At 33.2% G+C, this 21,528-nt stretch overlaps 2 protein-coding genes across 2 annotated transcripts; both read left to right on the top strand.

The window, feature by feature from the left end:
- Positions 1–1,453: 1,453 nt before the first annotated feature.
- On the top strand, positions 1,454–9,908 carry LOC112417298 (disease resistance protein RPV1). Its single transcript, XM_039829595.1, has 3 exons — positions 1,454–1,890; positions 3,526–3,696; positions 9,182–9,908. Coding segments are annotated over exons 2-3 (705 nt in total). The 5' UTR covers positions 1,454–1,890; positions 3,526–3,694; the 3' UTR covers positions 9,885–9,908.
- Positions 9,909–14,805: 4,897 nt separating this feature from the next.
- LOC11424339 (disease resistance protein RPV1) lies at positions 14,806–21,335 on the top strand. Its single transcript, XM_024773338.2, has 2 exons — positions 14,806–15,500; positions 20,396–21,335. Exons 1-2 carry the CDS (start codon positions 14,926–14,928, stop codon positions 21,249–21,251), a joined length of 1,431 nt encoding a protein of 476 aa, XP_024629106.1. The 5' UTR covers positions 14,806–14,925; the 3' UTR covers positions 21,252–21,335.
- The last annotated feature ends 193 nt before the right edge of the window (positions 21,336–21,528 follow it).

Below are 21,528 nucleotides of genomic sequence, written 5' to 3'. Positions count from 1 at the left end.
GGATTGATCTGCGACCAAATTGGTGGATGAAGGATAATAAACTATAACAAATTGGGTTGCGGCCATAACGATGTATATTTTTTTACTTTTTTTTTTTTTGAAAGATTATGGTGTTTATTTTTAAATTTAAGTATTGGAACACATCGTCTACATTTTAAGTTGACATCAAAAGTTTGTAAAAAAAAGTTTATAAAAAAAAAGTTTTCAAAAGTTAACCAGTTTATATTAGGCATGAAAACATAACTACCTACTATGATTTTGATGGATAAGCCTCATGTTTAGAGAGTTGAAATATGGGGTTTCCATCGATATTCAAAGGCGAGGACGTGGATATGGGCATTCAAGATGAACTCACGAGTTTTCTTCTTGCTAAAACTCTTTGGCTCACTCTTTGAGTCTTAACTATGCTATTACTTGAGTTCATGATTTACAGCTGCAAACTTTTATTTTGACCTTGGTACGAAGGAGATGGTGGACTAAATCCATAGAGCTTTTCATGACATCACGAAATTTGGGAGCATTATGAAAGAATGTAAAAAAAATATTGTAATTTACATTTGCAAAACACTCATGTCAAATTTAGTCGGAGACAAACAAATGAATCCGCTCATGCTTTAATGTGGATAGTCGCATTATCAACTATCTCCCACACTTATAGTGATGTTCCGCCATTTATTTACACTTTAATTTCTAATGACATGCTATAAGCTTATTCTCTGTAAAAGAAACACTCCCATGTCATTCACCATGCTCAAGCATAAACTATAAATTTAGTTATAAAGTCCTTACTTTATGGTGTATTTGGATGAAGAATTTTAGAGAGGAATGAAAAAGATGACTTATCTTTTCTAAATCAAGGAAGCTATAAAATGATTCCATATTTTCATAGTGTCGCAATTTTAGTAAGCCCATTTATAAGTCCAAAAGTCTCCATTTTCACAAGTTTTAGAATATTCCCCACCACATATTTTTCAGTTCAATTTTTTTTTTTTGTCAAGTAGTCTAATATAATTTATAAATTCATTTCTTAAGATGAATAAATGGAAAATTCAAGATTCAAACCTCGGTCGCTACATATATACTATGTAATGTACCTATAAAAAAAGTATTTATTCTTTTATAGCACAATGTGTTCATAGACGTAAAATAATATTATTACAATGACTCTTTTTGACAACATGATTGCAAAGACACGTAATCCACACAAGTCGTCCAATAATATTCTGTCTCTATATATATACAAAGTGGTCCAATTGGTGGGAAAATTTATGGAAGCAATAGTAGTCAAATATAGCTGTTTGACATGAATTAACTATATCATCTTATCTTATGTAGAGTAGAGAGACAAAGGAAGAACCACAATGCACAATAATAATCTTGTATTTTTTGTTTATCTCTTGTGTATCTGTTTGACATCGGAATTTCAATGTTTTGTTCCTCAACGTGAGACAAGTATGATGTCTTTGTTAGCTTTAGAGGTCTAGATATCCTTGAAGGTTTTCTTAGCCATTTGGTTGAAGCTTTATCTCGAAAGAAAATTGTTTTCTTTGTAGACAATAAGCTTAGAAAAGGTGATGAAATAGCACAATCACTTCTTGAAACTATTGAAACATCGTTGATTTCTTTGGTCATATTCTCTCAAAACTATGCTTCTTCGTCGTGGTGTTTGGATGAGTTAGTCAAAATTGTTGAGTGTAGGGAGAAAGATGGACATATTTTATTGCCTGTTTTCTACAAAGTTGATCCTACAATTGTGAGGCATCAGAAGGGAACTTATGCAAATGAATTTGTTGAACATGACAAAAAGTACAATTCAAGTAGGGTGAAACAGTGGAGATCTGCTTTGAAGAAATCTGCAGATATCTCTGGTTTTCATTCATCACAATTTTTGTAAGTTTTGTTTTACTCTATTTATCATTGTCTCTGGATTGCTCTACATGTATATAGGTTTTGGTTGCCTTATTATTTGTTTCACTTTTCATGTTGAATTCATAATAAGTGGCCCCATCTATGTGAAACAAATCTTTCAAGTGTGTATCATGAGTACTAAATGAGATAGCTGAGGAATTTTCCAGAAACTATGATTTTGGGTTGTTGAAAGTGAAGATAAACAATGATTCAACTAAAATGTATAGAGAAAACAAAGATGATAGATAAGGTACAAAATGTCATTATCCTGTGCCTTAGAGATAAGGTGTTGAGGGAAGTCGCGAAGGAGAAGACTCCAGCGACAATGTGGACCAAGTTAGAACTAGTGTACTTGGCCAAGTCATTGGATCATAGGCTATGTCTAAAACAACAACTTTACTCATTTAAGATGGTAGAGTCAAAATCTTTAGTGGAACAACCTACGCAATTGAACAAATTTATTGATGATATAAAAATATTGAAGTAAATTTTGATGATGAGGATATATTATTACTCTTATTGAGTTTGTTGCCTAAGAAATATTGAAGTAAAACACATCGATGATTGTTTACCCAACTCAACCTAATATGACCTATGTATGGGGGGAGAGAGTAACTCCGCAGTCCTCTATAAAATGAGTGATACATGAGGTTACACGAAATTAGATCCAAAAGGTCACAAACAACAATCAATAATTTTACCCATTCATCAAGCCATTGAACCGTCGTAGAGATCCTAAGAGAAAACAAGAGAGAAATCTTTGATCCCGCCACTAATAAGATCTCACTAACCAAGGTATTTGAAATGTGTTTCATAATCCAAAAATATTATCTAAAGATACTCAACTCTTAGCCTCGAAGTTTTATAAGAGTTCCTTCCTTTCCTTTAGTGTCATGAGATTAGCCACAAAAGAATGAGAAAAGGCTGATTTTATAGGTACATATCCCGAGACATGCGCCCAACAACCAACCAACATAAACAATGACTCATCATATTAGATCTATTTAGATCAACGAGTGCCCTACAATGGGCTTGAACCTAATAATTATACTATTATACCCATCTTAATCATTCATTACATCGAGGATCAAATGAAGGCGTTAAAAAATTGACCTGGTGCAATGTTGGAACCTAAGGTACACGCATAACTTGATCTAACCTTCATTCGTATACCCTTATCAACCGGATTTACCTGGAACTTATTGGCAATAGTGAGTTATTATTTTTTTGTTTGTTTTCATGACAAATTGATAATCTTGCTTAGAATTTATATTTGCAAGTTTTGTATAAGTCTTATTGGGCTCAAATGGGGTTTTCCCGCATGATTTCTGACCATGTTATCAACTTTGATTGATAGTTATAGACTTTGTTTTTTTTATTGTAATTGACTCTTTTGCTGGCTTTGGTCTTGTCATGTCTTGTGCTAATTCTTCTCTAATGACAAGTTCAGTGAAGATATCATTTGTAATTTATGCTTAAAATTCCTATGCTTATAATTGGCATCAAATGTGCTCTTAATTTGGGTTTCAAATAGGTTATTTTTTTAAACTGATTTTGCTGTTGCTGTAAATTATTGTCCAACACCTCTTGATAAATTTTACTTTTTTTATTCCATAGGTATGAGTCTGAACTTATTGAAGAAATAGTTAAAAGTGTGTTGAAGAAGTTGGATCATGTGCGAATAGTTAATTCAAAAGGACTTGATGGAATTGAAAAACAAATTGCACATGTAGAATCATTGTTACAAGTAGAGTCACAAGATGTTCGTGCTATTGGAATTTGGGGTATGTGTAAGATCCCGGTATTTTATCATATTTTTATTTTAAATTATTTTATCTTAATTTGACTTTAAAATAATTTACCTTTGTGATTTATTGAGTGATAATATATTATTTTGTTTTTTTTTCTTTCAAAGTATATAGCCAAAATTCATTATATTAATTATTAAATAGTGTACCCTATAACTATTTATTCCTACTATTTTTATGTGTGCACGTGTAGAATTTCTCATCTTTATCTCATGTTAGTATTAATTTAATTAAGTATAATGATCAGCCAATAGTATAGAACAAGAAATGGGGACGTGTATTTACAGAGAAAACAATAATGTAACCTCCTTTCCTAGTTACATTGGTCAATTTCACTTCACACTCCTTAAGCATAGTGCCACTCTTTTAGGAAGGGAGTTAGTGGGAGGGTTATTTCACAATTAATAACAATCGGTTACCTTCTTTATTCCATTCATTCACCACTTTACTACACTCTGAAGAAAATAGAGAGAAATTTGGAGAGAGAGGGATAGAAACATAGAGAGTCTTGCAGGAGAAAGAAATGAGAACAAAGATCAACTCTAAAACTAGCATTTAGACCTATCACAAGTGTAGATTCGATAGAGTAAAGACTGTTGGTGGAAATCTTAAGAGCTGCTATTGTTAAGGTAAGGGAAAGGGCGCTCCATTTTTTTATTTTATATATGTATTTACTTGTTTTTTTTAAAAGGATGATGTTTTTAACATGTTTATGCATTGTATCATGCTTACATACTAGGTGAACTTGATTTTGTATTGCTTGGTTGTGAGTATAAATTGTTGTTTCATGCCTGGATTGAGGTCTTGCATATTTTGTTAGTCAGCGTTACTGTCGGTGTAATCAATGTCTCTAGCAGGTTCGGATATTCATTGTGAGTTGTCTATTTGGTGGAGTTAATATGCAGGTGTCGCATGCATACATTCATTGTTGCGTGGTGCCCATAATTGGTTAGGACCCGAAGTCTTGAGTGCCCATAATTGGTTGGGGCTTATTGTTTCCTTGTGAGTGCTCATAATTGGTTGAGGCTCGTTGATTTCTTTTGGTGCCCATAATTGGTTGGGACCCGTGGGGTATGTGGTGTCCATAATTGGTTGGAGTCACGGTGGAGTGTTCATAATTGGTTGGAGCCCACAAATATCTACGAAGAACTTTTGTTGTCCTTTAAGAGAGGTGATATCCGGATCATTTGGAGTCGCATATAGGTCGGTCTTTAGGGTGTTGTGCATTTGTCGAGTCCACATGTGTTTTGGGTGTTGACATTTTGTGTAGTTATATTAATTTTTGTACAATTTGCTTGTCTTGAAATTCATGTTTAATATATGTACAACTTGTATGTTTGTTGTTGTTTGGGAGTTGACCCTTTTCCGTATTTGAAAATCAGATAATGATAATGATTTACAGTTGGAGGCTTCGAGTGATGTGGACTTTAGGTGCACCTTAGCGAGAGTCTCGCAAGCGTCAAAGTTATGACCAGCTAGGGTGTGTCTTTGGGTAGTTAAAAGCCAAGGGCCTTACTTTATATTTTGATGTAAAACAATACTGATTTATTATTTAAAAAGGTTCAAAGAAAAACTTCTTTATTTATTATTTATTGTTACTTTCAAGCGAGTGAGTTTTAAGTCATTGTTATTATTATTTTTTTTTAAAAATAAATAAAATATGCACCATTTTTCGCTAAATATTATATAAGTTAATGTGTGAAATTTTTGGGTCGTTACATTTGGTATCAGAGCAGTTCGATCCAGTTCGGACTGTGGGGATGTCCGGGTAGTTTGTATAAGTAATTTTAGTGCTGGTCAGGTCAGTTGAAGTCCTCAAAAGATGATGTGCATTTCTGACTTACTTCAAAAAAAAATAAAAATTAAATGTTTTCTTGAATTAGTGTGTGTTCTAAGCGCATGTACGTTGACCTTGACCTTATCTATGATAAGTAGTGACGATTATGTGAGGTACTAGTATCAAGAATGTGTGATGTCTACACCCAAGTTTCTTAGGAGGGTTGTCTTTCGTCATGGGGATTTAAGTGATTGAAGAAACTCATTAGATATTAACTACAAGTAGTAGTAAACGGTATAATTGTTAGGAGGGAAGGATGGTCACCTCATTTGAAGTGGTTGGCTACCATCACCTTGCGTGGACTTAAAGGATGTTGCACTATTGCCGCATTGCTTAATGAATATTTCTTTGAAGAGTGCAATGTTTGCTTCAGTTGAATGAGACTTATGTACTTCATTGATTTTAGTAATCTTGAGTGTTGGTAAAGAAATGTGGGACTTGTATTGTTAGCTACATCGCCAGAGATCGCTACAGATATCTTGAGAGGAGTTCCTAGGCAGGTAAATCTAGGTGGTGGATAATGTGAATCAAGAATGTTGAGGGTGAGAGGTTTTTTAAAGATTTAAATTTGAGTGGTAGAAATCTAAGTTTCTGTGAGTTAGGATAGTGGTTCTATGAGTATTTATGAAGATAGAGTAATGACTTGTTTAAGCATTGCAGGAAACAATGCCTCCAAGACGTACTCCGGAGACTACTGGAACTTCTGGAGATGTTAACGCCCAGATGGCTCAGGCTATGACTGACATGGCTGCTGCTGTTGCTGCACAAACAGCCGCCAAAATTCAGCGAGACCAATTGAAACAACAGAGAGAAGATAGGGAAGCAGATTCAAGGGGATTGGCAGATTTCCGTCGTCACAATCCACCTCAATTCCATGGAGAATTAGACCCAGAGAGGGCTGATTTGTGGCTACAAGAAGTGGAGAAGATTTTGAAAGTGATTAACTGTCCTGAAGAATCAAAGGTGAAATATGCCACATATTTGTTGCTTGGTGATGCAGATTATTGGTGGAAAAATGCTAAAAATATGTTAGAAAATGCGCAAGAGGAAATCAGTTGGGAGGTTTTTCAGACCAAGTTCTTGGAAAGATATTTTCCTCAGAGTGCAAGAACTAAATTGGGTGATGATTTTCTGAAGTTACAACAGGGCAACATGACGGTAGGAGCATATGCAGCAAGGTTTGAGACATTGTCCAGGTACTTCAAGTTCTTTCGTCAGACTGTGGATTAGGCCTACATGTGCCACCGATTCCAAGAAGGGCTCAAGGATGAAATTCAAGACATGGTAATGCCATTGGGAATTCAACAATTCCATCCTTTGGTAGAAAAATGTAGAGAAATAGAAGCGATGAAGAATAAGAGACTTGCTCGAGGGAATAACAATAACTGTGGGGGACCAACTCGTTCCAGCAATCAAAATCGTGGACGAGGAGGAAATGGGAAGAAGCCCTACGAGGACTCTAGAGAACCTAAAGGGGATTATAATAATTCATTGGAACCTAGTGCGGGAGACAGAGGAGACCTCTTTAAGCCAAAGCCTTATTGTTTCAAGTGTGGAGATCCAGGACACTATGCTGACAAATGTATCGCAAAGAGCGATCTATGTTATCGTTGTCGTGAGCCAGGACATCTTGCTAGGGACTGCAAGGCATAAGAAGAGGAGGATCCAGTATACGTGGCAAGAGCAGAACGTCTGAATGCACCTAGAGGCCTGTATTCAATTGTGGGAAAGGAAACTTTCAATTTGTATTATCCTGTTGCTTGAAGTACTTCAATAAGAGTTGGAGGTATTAGAGTTATTAGTTAAGAAATAAATGAACGTTGTCGAGACTTTCTCTGGTGCCAGTTTCGAGGACGAAATTATTTTAGGTGGGTAGAATGTAAGATCCCGGTATTTTATCATATTTTTATTTTAAATTATTTTATCTTAATTTGACTTTAAAATAATTTACCTTTGTGATTTATTGAGTGATAATATATTATTTTGTTTTTTTTCTTTCAAAGTATATAGCCAAAATTCATTATATTAATTATTAAATAGTGTACCCTATAACTATTTATTCCTACTATTTTTATGTGTGCACATGTAGAATTTCTCATCTTTATCTCATGTTAGTATTAATTTAATTAAGTATAATGATCAGCCAATAGTATAGAACAAGAAATGGGGACGTGTATTTACAGAGAAAACAATAATGTAACCTCCTTTCCTAGTTACATTGGTCAATTTCACTTCACACTCCTTAAGCATAGTGCCACTCTTTTAGGAAGGGAGTTAGTGGGAGGGTTATTTCACAATTAATAACAATCGGTTACCTTCTTTATTCCATTCATTCACCACTTTACTGATTCTACACTCTGAAGAAAATAGAGAGAAATTTAGAGAGAGAGGGATAGAAACATAGAGAGTCTTGCAGGAGAAAGAAATGAGAACAAAGATCAACTCTAAAACTAGCATTTAGACCTATCACAAGTGTAGATTCGATAGAGTAAAGACTGTTGGTGGAAATCTTAAGAGCTGCTATTGTTAAGGTAAGGGAAAGGGCGCTCCATTTTTTTATTTTATATATGTATTTACTTGTTTTTTTTAAAAGGATGATGTTTTTAACATGTTTATGTATTGTATCATGCTTACATACTAGGTGAACTTGATTTTGTATTGCTTGGTTGTGAGTATAAATTGTTGTTTCATGCCTGGATTGAGGTCTTGCATATTTTGTTAGTCAGCGTTACTGTCGGTGTAATCAATGTCTCTAGCAGGTTCGGATATTCATTGTGAGTTGTCTATTTGGTGGAGTTAATATGCAGGTGTCGCATGCATACATTCATTGTTGCGTGGTGCCCATAATTGGTTAGGACCCGAAGTCTTGAGTGCCCATAATTGGTTGGGGCTTATTGTTTCCTTGTGAGTGCTCATAATTGGTTGAGGCTCGTTGATTTCCTTTGGTGCCCATAATTGGTTGGGACCCGTGGGGTATGTGGTGTCCATAATTGGTTGGAGTCACGGTGGAGTGTTCATAATTGGTTGGAGCCCACAAATATCTACGAAGAACTTTTGTTGTCCTTTAAGAGAGGTGATATCCGGATCATTTGGAGTCGCATATAGGTCGGTCTTTAGGGTGTTGTGCATTTGTCGAGTCCACATGTGTTTTTGGTGTTGACACTTTGTGTAGTTATATTAATTTTTGTACAATTTGCTTGTCTTGAAATTCATGTTTAATATATGTACAACTTGTATGTTTGTTGTTGTTTGGGAGTTGACCCTTTTCCGTATTTGAAAATCAGATAATGATAATGATTTACAGTTGGAGGCTTCGAGTGATGTGGACTTTAGGTGCGCCTTAGCGAGAGTCTCGCAAGCGTCCAAAGTTATGACCAGCTAGGGTGTGTCTTTGGGTAGTTAAAGGCCAAGGGCCTTACTTTATATTTTGATGTAAAACAATACTGATTTATTATTTAAAAAGGTTCAAAGAAAAACTTCTTTATTTATTATTTATTGTTACTTTCAAGCGAGTGAGTTTTAAGTCATTGTTATTATTATTTTTTAAAAAAAAATAAATAAAATATGCACCATTTTTCGCTAAATATTATATAAGTTAATATGTGAAATTTTTGGGTCGTTACAGTATGAGTGGTATAGGAAAGACAATTATTGCAGAAGAAGTATATAAGAGGCTATGTTCTGAATATGAACGTTGTTACTTTAATGCGAATATAAGAGAAGAATGGGGAGGACATGTAAATATGTATTTAAAGAAAGATCTTTATTCTACTCTATTAGGGGAACAAGATTTGAAATTCAACACACTACTTGGATTGCCCTATTTTGTCGAGAGGAGGATTCGTCGTATGAAGGTTCTTATTGTTCTTGACGATGTCAATGATTCACGACAAGTAGAAACTTTAATTGGAACACTTGATTGGTTAGGAACAGATAGTAGAATCATTATAACAACTAAAGATAAACAAGTTGTTGCGAAAATGGTTGTTGATAATGATAGATATGAAGTTAAAGCATTGGACTTTGATGACTCCTTTCGATCGATAAGCATCTCACAATGTCTCAAGATCACTCAACACATGGAAATAGCTCGTGAAGTTTCAAATATATCAAATTCTATATCACTCGACACATGGAAATGGCTTATGAATATATTGATTGATGTAATTTATAAACTTGCATTAACAATTTTCATAGGTTTAGTGACATATAATGTGTTTTACTTTTGCGTTGACTTTTTCGCAGTTTTAGTCAACTTAACTGTGTTTTGCTTGTGCGTTTACGTGCCCATACAAGTTCTATTGATGATCTTGAAGATGGTTTATTCTTAAAATAAGAAAATTATGTTTAATGTATGTTATTGTAGAATTTGATTTAATTAATGACAATTTTTTCTCTTCAATTTTCAGTTGTTTCACATGTAATTTTCGTGTCCTTGTTGTGCATTCCTGATTGAATAATTTCATAACCACCAATTAAGTTTCTTGTTCTTGACAAAATTAATGCAAAGACTTAGTCCACCATTCTCATCACCAACTAATTGAATGTTTTTATAATCCAAGAGAGTGGTAAACATTATGGTCAGAAATATAAGAAAAAAAAATTAAACTTAAACAGTTACACTTAACGTCATTTTATATTTTGTCCCATTACATACAATAGGTGTGAATAATTCACACAAATAATAAAGTAAATTATTGTGGATGCTATCTTTTTTTTTTTTTTTTTTTATTAAGGATGAGATATTTTTATTTATTGTTGTTGTTTTTTGAACAATATTTATTGTTGTTGTTGTTGACTGACATTTTTGTCCAATTAAGTGTTGTGGAGCGTTTATTTTCTCAAATTTAAATATTTGAGCATGGAGTACTGTAATATGTAAGTGGAGCGTCTATTGAAACAAAAGGAGTGAGGACAAGTTTAAATCAATGGATGATGCACGTCAACCGGTCAAAAAAGCCACCAATTCTAGGCCTTTAAACTTGAAGGTTAACATATCCAAATTTGAGAGAGCGGCTGCACAGCTGCCTTCTGCCGGACCCGTGAAAGGCGTGGGTCAAAGGCCTGAGAGCAAACCATGGATGCCTAAAGAGCAATTTTCTATAATCTCACCGTCCAATACCCCATAATCTCATGTTCAATTTTGATATGTTTAAAGTTTAAGATTAGAAGATTTCTATATACACTTTTTGGATTGTTCAACCTACGAAATAAGTTGATCATGAGCTACACGAAGTGATGGAAATAAAAAGAAAGCAATCGGAAGTTACAAACTTACAATCCTATAAATCAGTGAACTTTTGAGCGAAACTGAGAGGTCTGTAGAGCAATTCTCTTGAGGTTAAACATGATCAAAATTAAACTTGAAAAATCTATTTTCATATATAAAAAAGGCTATTATTAGAAGACTCACAATCATCATAGGATTAGTACTTTTTTCCTTTCTATAAAACACAATTTACAACCATTGAAACAGCCATAATGAATAATAACTTAAGAGTTAAGACATTATATTATACGCTTCCTCCGTACTTTAAGCATCTGATCAACCTCTCAACTGCCTACAACATTACTAAACCATATGCATCTAAAAAAAAGGATTGGTTTAAAGAAGAGCATAGGTTAATACTCTTTTTTTTGTTGGAAATTTTGAGCCGTTAAACAATATTTACAACACTACTGCAAGTCTCCATATGCATACTCCTTGCACCATTAGCTGTGAACTTGCTTGAACTGGAATTTGAAGGTACTTGAGAATTTATCTCTGCTAGCTCTCTCACACGTACTAAAATTGGCTCAGGAATTGGGGCGGAACCATGCTTCCGCGAATTCATCTGTCATTCATACACAAAAAAATGTCAATGTAATCATCAAAGATGAACTTCTAACTTCACAAATTTCTAACTGAGACTCGTAATAATTTCAAAGTTTTAAAAACTAAACTGGACAGTTCAACTGATTGAACCATGATTGGGTTGTTTAAGTGTTTCAACCATGGTTTTGTCCGGTTCAGTTTTTAAAACATTTGAGGAATTTTCATTTCTAGAAAGTAACTTGAGGAAGACTATTGGGAATGACTTTTTTTAAAGATTATTGGGAAGACTTTAGTCCACTCTAATAGTAATCAAGTTTTTAAACGGGATAGCATAAGATAAAAATTGAAAATTTTCATGACCAATTAAGTTTCTTGTGTTGGAATATTTGGATTTAGAATTAAACAGAGTAAAAAAGAAAACATCTCCATTATTGACTGAGGCGTTCAATAAAGAATGTAAAACGAAACATAATTACAGAACCGGAAATGAGAAAAGGAGTATAAAGGGGGCATAGTTGAGAACGAAACAAAAGAGATCAGTGGTGCAACTTAAAAATTAGAAGTTAATCAGGACCCCTTTTTAGATCCAACGATTGCCGGATATGATAAAATAATATTATCACTTTTATAATATTTTCCAAGATATAACAACCACTTCTTACTAGCACCGTACGTGAATTAACAAGTCTCGGAAGCAACTTTTTAGATACTCGAGGAAACTAAATTTCTTTATAATTTTTACTCATCTTTTGCATAAGTACTGTATATAATATATGGAATAGCTTACAACCTAATCCAATGTAATTCTGCCTCTCTTGCTCCAACGACGTTTATATATATTGGGGTTTGCTAGGATACATCTACTAGTTTTTATTAAGGTGTGTTTTAGCGAAGATATAACTAAAAAGTTGTTAAATACACCTTAAGGTGAATGTTGCTAAAACACACCTTCTTAAAAAATAAGTGTGTGTATGTTAACAACTCCTAGCCATTAATACGGTTTTAATCTAACTTCTCCCATATCAAGTAAGAGGACTTGTTATAGTGAGAGATGAGAGAAGTAATTAGCAACCATCCGATTAAATCCAATGGCTAAGATGCTTTTAGCTTTAAAATATACTAAAACCATGTGATTAATCTCCCATTCTTCTCAAGCGTGGCTTCCTTTTCTCCTTCTTCTTCTTCGTACTGTTTTGGTTTATTTTGCCTCCTACAAATTTCCTCTTCTTCTTCTTCTTCTTCTTAAGATTTCCAGATTTGAAAACTTTTTTATTCTACCTTTGGATTCTAATTTTTCAACTTACTTTATAAGAAATTAAATTAATTTATGAAATTAAAAAAAAAAGTGAAATAAGAGAATTCAATATTATTTCAAAGAAGAGATTTGTTTGATTGAAAAGCATGAATAGCAAGCCTCCATTGTTGAATATCGAAGCTTTGGGGTTGATTTTTAAAAAAAAAGTTTATGTTTTAATTTGATTTTTGTTTGGGAAGAGATTGACAACAACAACAACGATTCTTATAGCTGCATAAATGGTACAAAACTGGAAATCATAATTCTGGGGAAGTAAGAACAGCAACACTCGTAGGAGGCAATTCGTTGTTCAGAAATATAACCCTTTTCTTGTTCAAAAGAATAATCATAATAATAACCAATTTTTGGTGTTTTAGGTTAAAGAAGAATTGTTATTTTAGGTCAATTACACATGAGGAGAAGAGCACATGGGAACAAAGCAATTTCAATGTAAAAATTAAATAAGGATTTAGAACAGGGGAACAAAGCAATTCAAATGAAAATGAAGATAAACCAATCGATTTCAAGTAGAAAGATAGATGTGTAGTGGGGGCATCGTGGATGAAATATGAGAAAACAAGAATAATAAGAACGCGAGAGAAATAAGGGGATGAAGGTATGAAAGATTACCTACATTAATAAAAATTAAATATCATAGTAATGATTGATCCAAGGGCTGTGATTTACTCCTCTCACCTCTCATAATAAAACCACTCTCACTTGATACACCCTATATATATATATATATATATATATATATATATATATATATATATATATATATATATATATATATATATATATATATAAAACCAATTGTAGACCTTTAGTTTTCAACGTTGCAAATCATAAATCCTTTTAATTTTAATTAGGATTTGACTCAACGGTTAGTAATTAAGTGGCAACGAGTTTTGACCAAGTAAGTAGCAACAAAAGAAACGTGCATGCCACTTAATCAAATGGAAAATTAACTAATTATAATAATTAATAAAATAATATGTACAATAATACTTTAAAATAAATTTATTAAATAAAATATCTAACATCTTGTTCTTGACAAAATTAATGCAAAGACTTAGTCCACTCATTCTCATCACCACCTAATTGAATGTTTTATAATCTAAGAGAGTAAATAGGTGATGAGAAATAGGTGCGAATTCACATAAGTCATGAAAACATTCAATTACTTGGTGATGAGAAATAGATGTAATTGTTTAGGTGATAAGAAATAGGTGTAATTGTTTTAAACTAATTGAATGTTTAAAATGACAATAGGTGTAATTCACACCAATTAAGTTTTTATTATGGTCAGAAATATAAGAAGAAAGACAGAATTAGCTTCAAAGTATAATGTGTTGGATCAAAAGTTGAATTGAATAGTATTTTATAATGGGTTAATATGTGTTTATCACCTGTTATTTAGACAATTTTTGGTTAATATTATGTAAAAAAAGGTTGGAGTTCTTCTTTACCATTTGGAGATTATTTGATTTTGGGCCTTCAAGACATATGATTGTGCACCTAAGCTTATGCGTACGCTCATTCAACATTTTTAGATTAGGTCGCATGAGTGTGTATTATTAGTTTATCTTAAGGGAGTTTCTATGGTATACCCTTAAATTAAAGTGTATCAGTACACCTATTTCATAAATCAATAAGTTATTGATCATTTTTATGTAATAAAGAGATATTTATCAAATTTTATATTTTAAAAAATATTATTTTATAAGAAAAAACGTCATTTCATCCTTTATAAGAATCATACTAATTTTTTAACATTTTATCAAAAAAATAATCAATATTCACTATTATGGGTATTAAAAATTTAAAAAATTTGAATTTTGATTTGCCGACACTTTTGAGAAATAAAATATAATTATTATAATTGTAACTAATAGAAAATATATTTTTTCTAAAAAAAATAACTCATTAAACTATTCATTTAACATATAGGTGTATTGGTAGACTCAATTTGCCTTATTTAAATTCTTTTAGAAATATGATCTTTGTCTTTTTTTGGTGGCCTAATCTTTGTCTTTTTATTATACATACAAGTTGTCCAAATTGGCGAGAAACTAAGAATCAGTCAAAAAATATCCAATAGTTTATTATGCAAAGCAATTGTAGCAATGTGGCTTATGCAAAGCATTAGTAGTAATGTGGCTGTTTGACATCAATTAATTTTTTAATAATTCTCTCTTAAATGATCTTATCTTTTGTTGTGGCTATCTTATTTGAGTAGAGACACAAAGGAAGATCCACAATGCACAATATTAATCTTGTATTTTTTGTTTGTCTCTTGTTTATGTCGAAATTGAAAGGTGAAGTGGAAAACCCAACATCAGACACAAATTGTCCATATTCATCGGAATTTCAATGTTCAGTTCCTCAAAGTGACAAGCATGATGTCTTTGTTAGCTTTAGAGGTCTGGACATCCGTGAAGGTTTTCTTAGTCATTTGGTTGAAGCTTTATCTCGAAAGGAAATTGTTTTCTTTGTAGACAATAAGCTTAGAAAAGGTGATGAAATAGCACAATCACTTTTTGAAGCTATTGAAACATCTTCAATTTCATTAGTCATATTCTCTCAAAACTATGCTTCTTCAAAATGGTGTTTGGATGAGCTTGTCAAAATTGTTGAGTGTAGAGAGAAAGATGGACAGATTTTATTGCCTGTTTTTTACAAAGTTGACCCTACAGTTGTGAGGCATCAGAAGGGGACTTATGCAAATGCATTTGCAGAACATGAACAAAAGTACAATTTGAACAAGGTGAAACAGTGGAGAAGCTCTTTGAAGAAATCTGCAGATATCTCAGGGTTTCATTCATCACAATTTTTGTAAGTTTTATTTCTAATTCCAATAAGTGAAATTTGAATACTTCCTATTTTCCTTTGGTTCTACATGTATTTAGGCTTTGCAAGAATTATGCCAAACTCGTCAACTTAATATTTAGGCTTATATCTAACTTTTTGGAAGTCTAATATAATCAATTAGCTCGTTTAAAAGTCTATTCCATATGAACGCAGTTAAATAAGTAATCCGATACATGTTTCAATAGATTAACGAACTAATAAACCAATGTGATTATTAAACTTCGTTTTAATATTTAACAAATTAATTGAATTTACCTATATATGATATCATATCTCAATTCTGATCTATATTAATACATTTAAATATGGAAAAAATTAATGTAGACTCGTAACTTAAATTACTAAAAAATTAATCAATTTATAGTTAAATCCAAATTACCAAATTTAAAATAATAATAACAACAACAACAATGGTAGTAATATAATAATACAAAATATCATTCAAATTTTCTTTTAGTAGGTTGGCTTGATAGTCCGATATATTTAGCTAAATAGATTTTTAAAAGATTTGAATTTTTTTCTCTGATTTCCTTTTTCACCGTAAAAGAAAGTATGAGGGTAGGTAATATTTTTATTTTGAGGCAGCAAAGATATACTTCCTTAAGTTATTATTATAAGTAAATATTCATTTTTAAGTGCATTAAATAATTGTTGTATATTTGAGCATACAATAGATCAATTTTCTTCAAAAAAAAAAAAAAAGATTAGATATATCAGTTATTCAATTAATATGAAAAAAGTTGTTTATAAGGTGACATGAGGGATATATATTATTATTATTTTTACAACAAAGATACCTCATTAGATGAAAAGGAACAAAGTTACTTTCTTTGGTGTTACGAGATTAGCCATAAAAGAATGAGAAAACGCTGAATGATGGGTGCAGATCCCGAGCCAGGCGCCTAGCAACCAGTGAGCATAGGCAAAAGACACCTCTCGTGCTGTGTCATGCACGAGCGTATGCTACAACCCTAAAATGCGTGAAAAACTCCATAGAACAATACCTTGCGACATAAAACACACCCCATCAAGCGGTATTGTTTTATGGAGTTTTTCAAAGTATTGTTTTAAGTGTTAAAAGGCGTTGAAAAATTGACCTAGTATAATGTTGGGACCTAAGGTACACACATAACTTGATCTAACCTGTCATTCGTACACCCCATCCAACGGATTTATCTGGAACTTAGGAGCGATAGTGAGTTAATTTCTTTTTTATCTTCATGATAAATTGATAATCTTACTTAGGATTTATATGTGCACTCAACTATCTCAATCTTCTTTGGAGATGTACAACTACTTATCTTTAACACACATGAAGTGGGACCCGTGCAAATTCTGTATAAGTCTTATTAGGTTAATTGGGGTTTTCCCGCATGATTTCAAACAATGTTATCGACTTTTTAGGGTTTCAAATTTTCTCCTAGCCATCTTAAAATGACCAAATTGCCTCCAATGACAATTAACTGATGTTCGCTATTCAACACAATTAATTTCCATCGTACCAGTGACACTTAAGAGTCGCTGTGTTTGGGTTTATACCATAACTGAAACTCCTATCTCACACTTCTTTAAAAAAAAAAAAACTTTTCTCCCCTAAAACAACCTCTATCATTTGCTGTAAGGCACACCAAATAATATAAAATGACCTAGATACAACATTGCATGTAAACTTATATAAAACGATAAATGTTACTTTATAAGATGAGTGATGATGAAAGGGAAGATGTTCTAAGAGTTTGTTTTGAACTTGATCATGCTGCCTTTCCAATAGAAATATACTAATTGGCAGGACAATATGACCAAGTTCAAAAAAACTGCTTTGTGTTCTGATTCACTAGATAAGTATTCACAGTTCTTTGATGTGTTTTACAACAGATGAACTAAACACATCTATTTATGCAAGTATATGTGCAACGTGGACCACATAAACTATTAGTGCAACCTCAACCACACAATATCAACTGCAACGACAATTAACTGCCGTTGCGCTCTGGCAACAGAGGCAGAACACCATTTTCACCATGTACCCTGTGTTTTTTTCACCACGTACATTCATTCAATCGTTCAATCATTCATTTATTTTGCCTTCATTCATTAAAATCATTTTTAAAAGAAACAAAGTAAAACTGAAATCATTCATTCATGCGATAAAGTCATTCATTTACATCGGACAAAAGAAACAAATTAATATCAAAATCATTCGATTGCACAAAACAAATGCAATGAAATCCAAAACAAATTCATTATTTATAAGCAATGATCCAAAACCAACTAAACATAAAACTACTACCTCCTGATCTGCCTCATCCTTCTCAAAATTTGATATGTAGCGGCTGGGCGCATCTCATCCACAATCTTCGTCAAGATACCATTGAATTCTTCGGCTGCCCGACCATCATGTAACCCCTCTTCCGCCATTGTAATGTAGCTCCCTATGATACCCAATGTGTCAGGATGATCTCTAGCATAATCCTACTCAATGATGACATCCTAATTAGTCTGCCTAGGGGGTGTTTCATGAACCTCTTCGATAGATGGGAGTAACTCTAAGTGAGAAACCCTATTGAATCAGGCCATGTACCCTGGTGCATGTTGCCATAGATCCACAGCCACCAGATCCCCTCAACCTTAGGTATGATGTGAATCATCAAATCATGGAAACCTGATATACCTGGGCTTCACCAAGAGGAAACATAACGGCAAATGTCTGAGAATGTCCTAGACAAACCTATACTACCTCTTCACCCACTCCACCAAGTGTTGATACTTCTTCCCTCTGTCGGCAATAATCGAACTAAAGTACCAACTTATATTCTAGAAGGGATACACTTCCCTATGCTTATTGTAGGGGCTCCATATGATGTTTTCCAAGACCAAACGATTAAGGATGCCTTTGTTGGGGACTCCAATAAAATGTGACCCTTCTTAAAAGCAAAGCGAGTAGCGCGTGCCAAGTTGAGGGTATAAATGGGATCGACGACCATGTAAATAAATGTTTGAAATTTTCCAAAGCCCATGTCTGAAAATGCAAACAAACATATTAGCGTATTATAATAGGATATACAACAAAGATAAAAATGAAATAAATTACTACCTCAAGCAAGGTCGTGTATCCACCGATGGAGCCTTTTGTGAAATCGGTAGCCTTATAAAGATAATGGTACAAATAAGTCAACGTCATCCTACCCCCATGATCACTCATGTATCCTGCCCATATCCTATATCACATTAAGCCATATCAAGTTAATGTGCTTGTTGCTCTTGTTGGGGAATATGGTATATCTAACCAGAAAGAGCAAGAAAGCCCTCATACACCATTGCATCTAATTATTTCTCTCCTCATCTCGCTCAGCTACATTCTTCAACTGAGTTACCATATTGAGGTGCTCCTCAAATAATTGTGTCAAAAAGGGAATATTAATAAAAATGCGAAACTGGGGATCACACTCATCAATCGTTCAAGCCTCGATAACACCAAGCAACTCAGTCATCAACAGGACACCCATCTCCTTAGTGATCTTTTCCTCGTGATCCATCATCTTCGTTATGACGGGGATGGTAGAAGACACGCCACATCATCCATCGTGACGGTTATCTCTCCAAATGGAAGATGAAAGTTGTTGGTCTCCTCATGCCACCTCTCTGACAACGTGGTAAGCATGACACTACTCAAAGTAGAGAACCAATATAAATAAGTGGCAACCAGAACCAGTCAAAATGCACTGCTGGGTGTGTAAGTGTAGCAATCTTCCTCCTATGTCTGATGGCCTTGCACACACGAGTGACACTAAAATACAAAAAATAAAAAATAAAAACAAACAAACTGGTAAAAATATATTAACCAAAATAAACATTTGAATGATAAAGTAATACTATAATACTTGCATCAACGTCACTCCAAATCTTGTAAGCGATAAGCTTAGTGGATGACGACATTAGAGATATATCAAAAGGACCCAAGAAAAAACATAGGTGCCAGTGGGGGTGCGAATGCATCAACCTGTGCGTCAAGTTGCTCAAGCTCCTCAACCTGGTGGTACTCCTCTTGAGTAGGGTTGTGGTAGTGCTTCTTAGGTGGTACTAATCCTATGAAGGATCAACAACCTAGGACGCACCCACTAATGAGGTCCCTTCCCCATCGCTCCTATGCCCCAATCCTTGTTTAGACATATGGTTCATGGTCTCCCTGCTTTGCCTGCGTCTGTCAACCATATCTACACGATATAAAAAATCAATGAAAAACTCAATCAAGCATTCCATTAAACACTTGGAGTACAAAATGTACAATCTTAATTCATTGTGTTATTTCAACTTTTAAACAATCACATTGAACTTAAACCTAGTCCAAACAAGATTTATAACCAAAACATTCAAATATGTTATCACAAACTAACCAAAAAATCAACTATTTATACAACCTTAAACATTAACATTTTACCAAATTTAAAAAAAACACCATATAGAACTTCCAATGTGAGTACAAGGGATTTGTACAGTTGTTATATTCTTGATAACTTGCTCGTCTTTGAAGAGACAAATTGAATGAATATGGGTTTGAAGTAAGTTTGGTGAGTTTTTGTGTTTTGCAATAACGGAAGTTGTTTCTGTTGTTTTACAACGCAAAGAAAGTTGTTTTTGTTGCAATAAGGTATCTTCCTTAGTTGTTTTGATTTAAAACCATTGTTGTTTCCATCATATTATTGCTTAGTTTCGGCCTATTTTGATATATATATATATATATATATATATATATATATATATATATATATATATATATATATATATATATATATATATATTATTTACATCCAAATAAATGTAATTCAATTTGATAAATTTTCCTCTTTTCTATTACATAGGTATGATGCTGAACTCGTTGAAGAAATAGTTAAAAGTGTGTTGAAGAGGTTGGATCATGTGCGTGTAGTTAATTCAAAAGGAGTTATTGGAATTGAAAAACAAATATCATATGTGGAATCATTGTTACAAGTAGAGTCACAAGATGTTCGTGCTATTGGAATTTGGGGGATGAGTGGTATTGGAAAGACAATTATTGTCGAAGGCGTATATAAGAGGCTATGTTCTGAATATGATGGTTGTTACTTTAAGGCTAATATAAGTGAAGAATGGGGAGGACATGAAAATATGTATTTAAAGAAAGATATTTTTTCTACTTTATTAGGAGAACATAATTTGAAATTTGACGCACAATATGGATTGCCCTATTTTGTTGAGAGGAGGCTTCGTCGTATGAAGGTTCTTGTTGTTCTTGACGATGTCAAGGATCCACAACAATTAGAAATTTTAATTGGAACACTTGATTGGTTTGGAACAGGTAGTAGAATCATTGTAACAACTAAAGATAAGCAAGTAGTTGCCAAAATGGTTGTTGATAATGATATATATGAAGTTAAAGCATTAGATTTTGATGACTCTTTTCGACCAATAAGCATCTCGCAATGTCTCAATATCACTCAACGCATGGAAATGGCTCATGAAGGTTCAAATATCTCAAATTCTATATTACTCAACATATGGAATTGGCTCTGGCAGACATTGATTGATTTTATTTATGTATGTGCAGTACAATTTTTCATGATGTTAGTCATATTTAGCGTGATTTACTTTTGCGTTGGTATTTTCATAACTGTAGTAAAAAATGTGTTTTACGTGTTGGAAGAAGTTCTATCGTGGATGCAATCCTTTTGTAAGTAAGGATGGGAAATTTTAATTATTGTTGTTGTTTTTTTTAACAATATTTATTGTTGTTATTGTTAACCGGCAGTGGTGTTCAATTAAGTGTCGTGGATCAATTTTTGTTTTGTTGGAATTTGAATCCTAGATCTTAATCTTATTTTTTAAAATTTAAATATTTGAGTATGAAGTAATATTTATTGAAACAGAGGAGTAAGGACAAGTTTAAAACAAGGAATGAATGAAGAATCGGCAACCAGAGGCGGTATCCCAGGGGTGTTTTGAATTGTGTTTGGTT

This window comes from Medicago truncatula, chromosome 8 (assembly GCF_003473485.1).
Source record: "Medicago truncatula cultivar Jemalong A17 chromosome 8, MtrunA17r5.0-ANR, whole genome shotgun sequence".
NCBI classification, from domain to species: domain Eukaryota; kingdom Viridiplantae; phylum Streptophyta; class Magnoliopsida; order Fabales; family Fabaceae; genus Medicago; species Medicago truncatula.
This window is presented reverse-complemented; position numbering and strand designations above follow the sequence as displayed.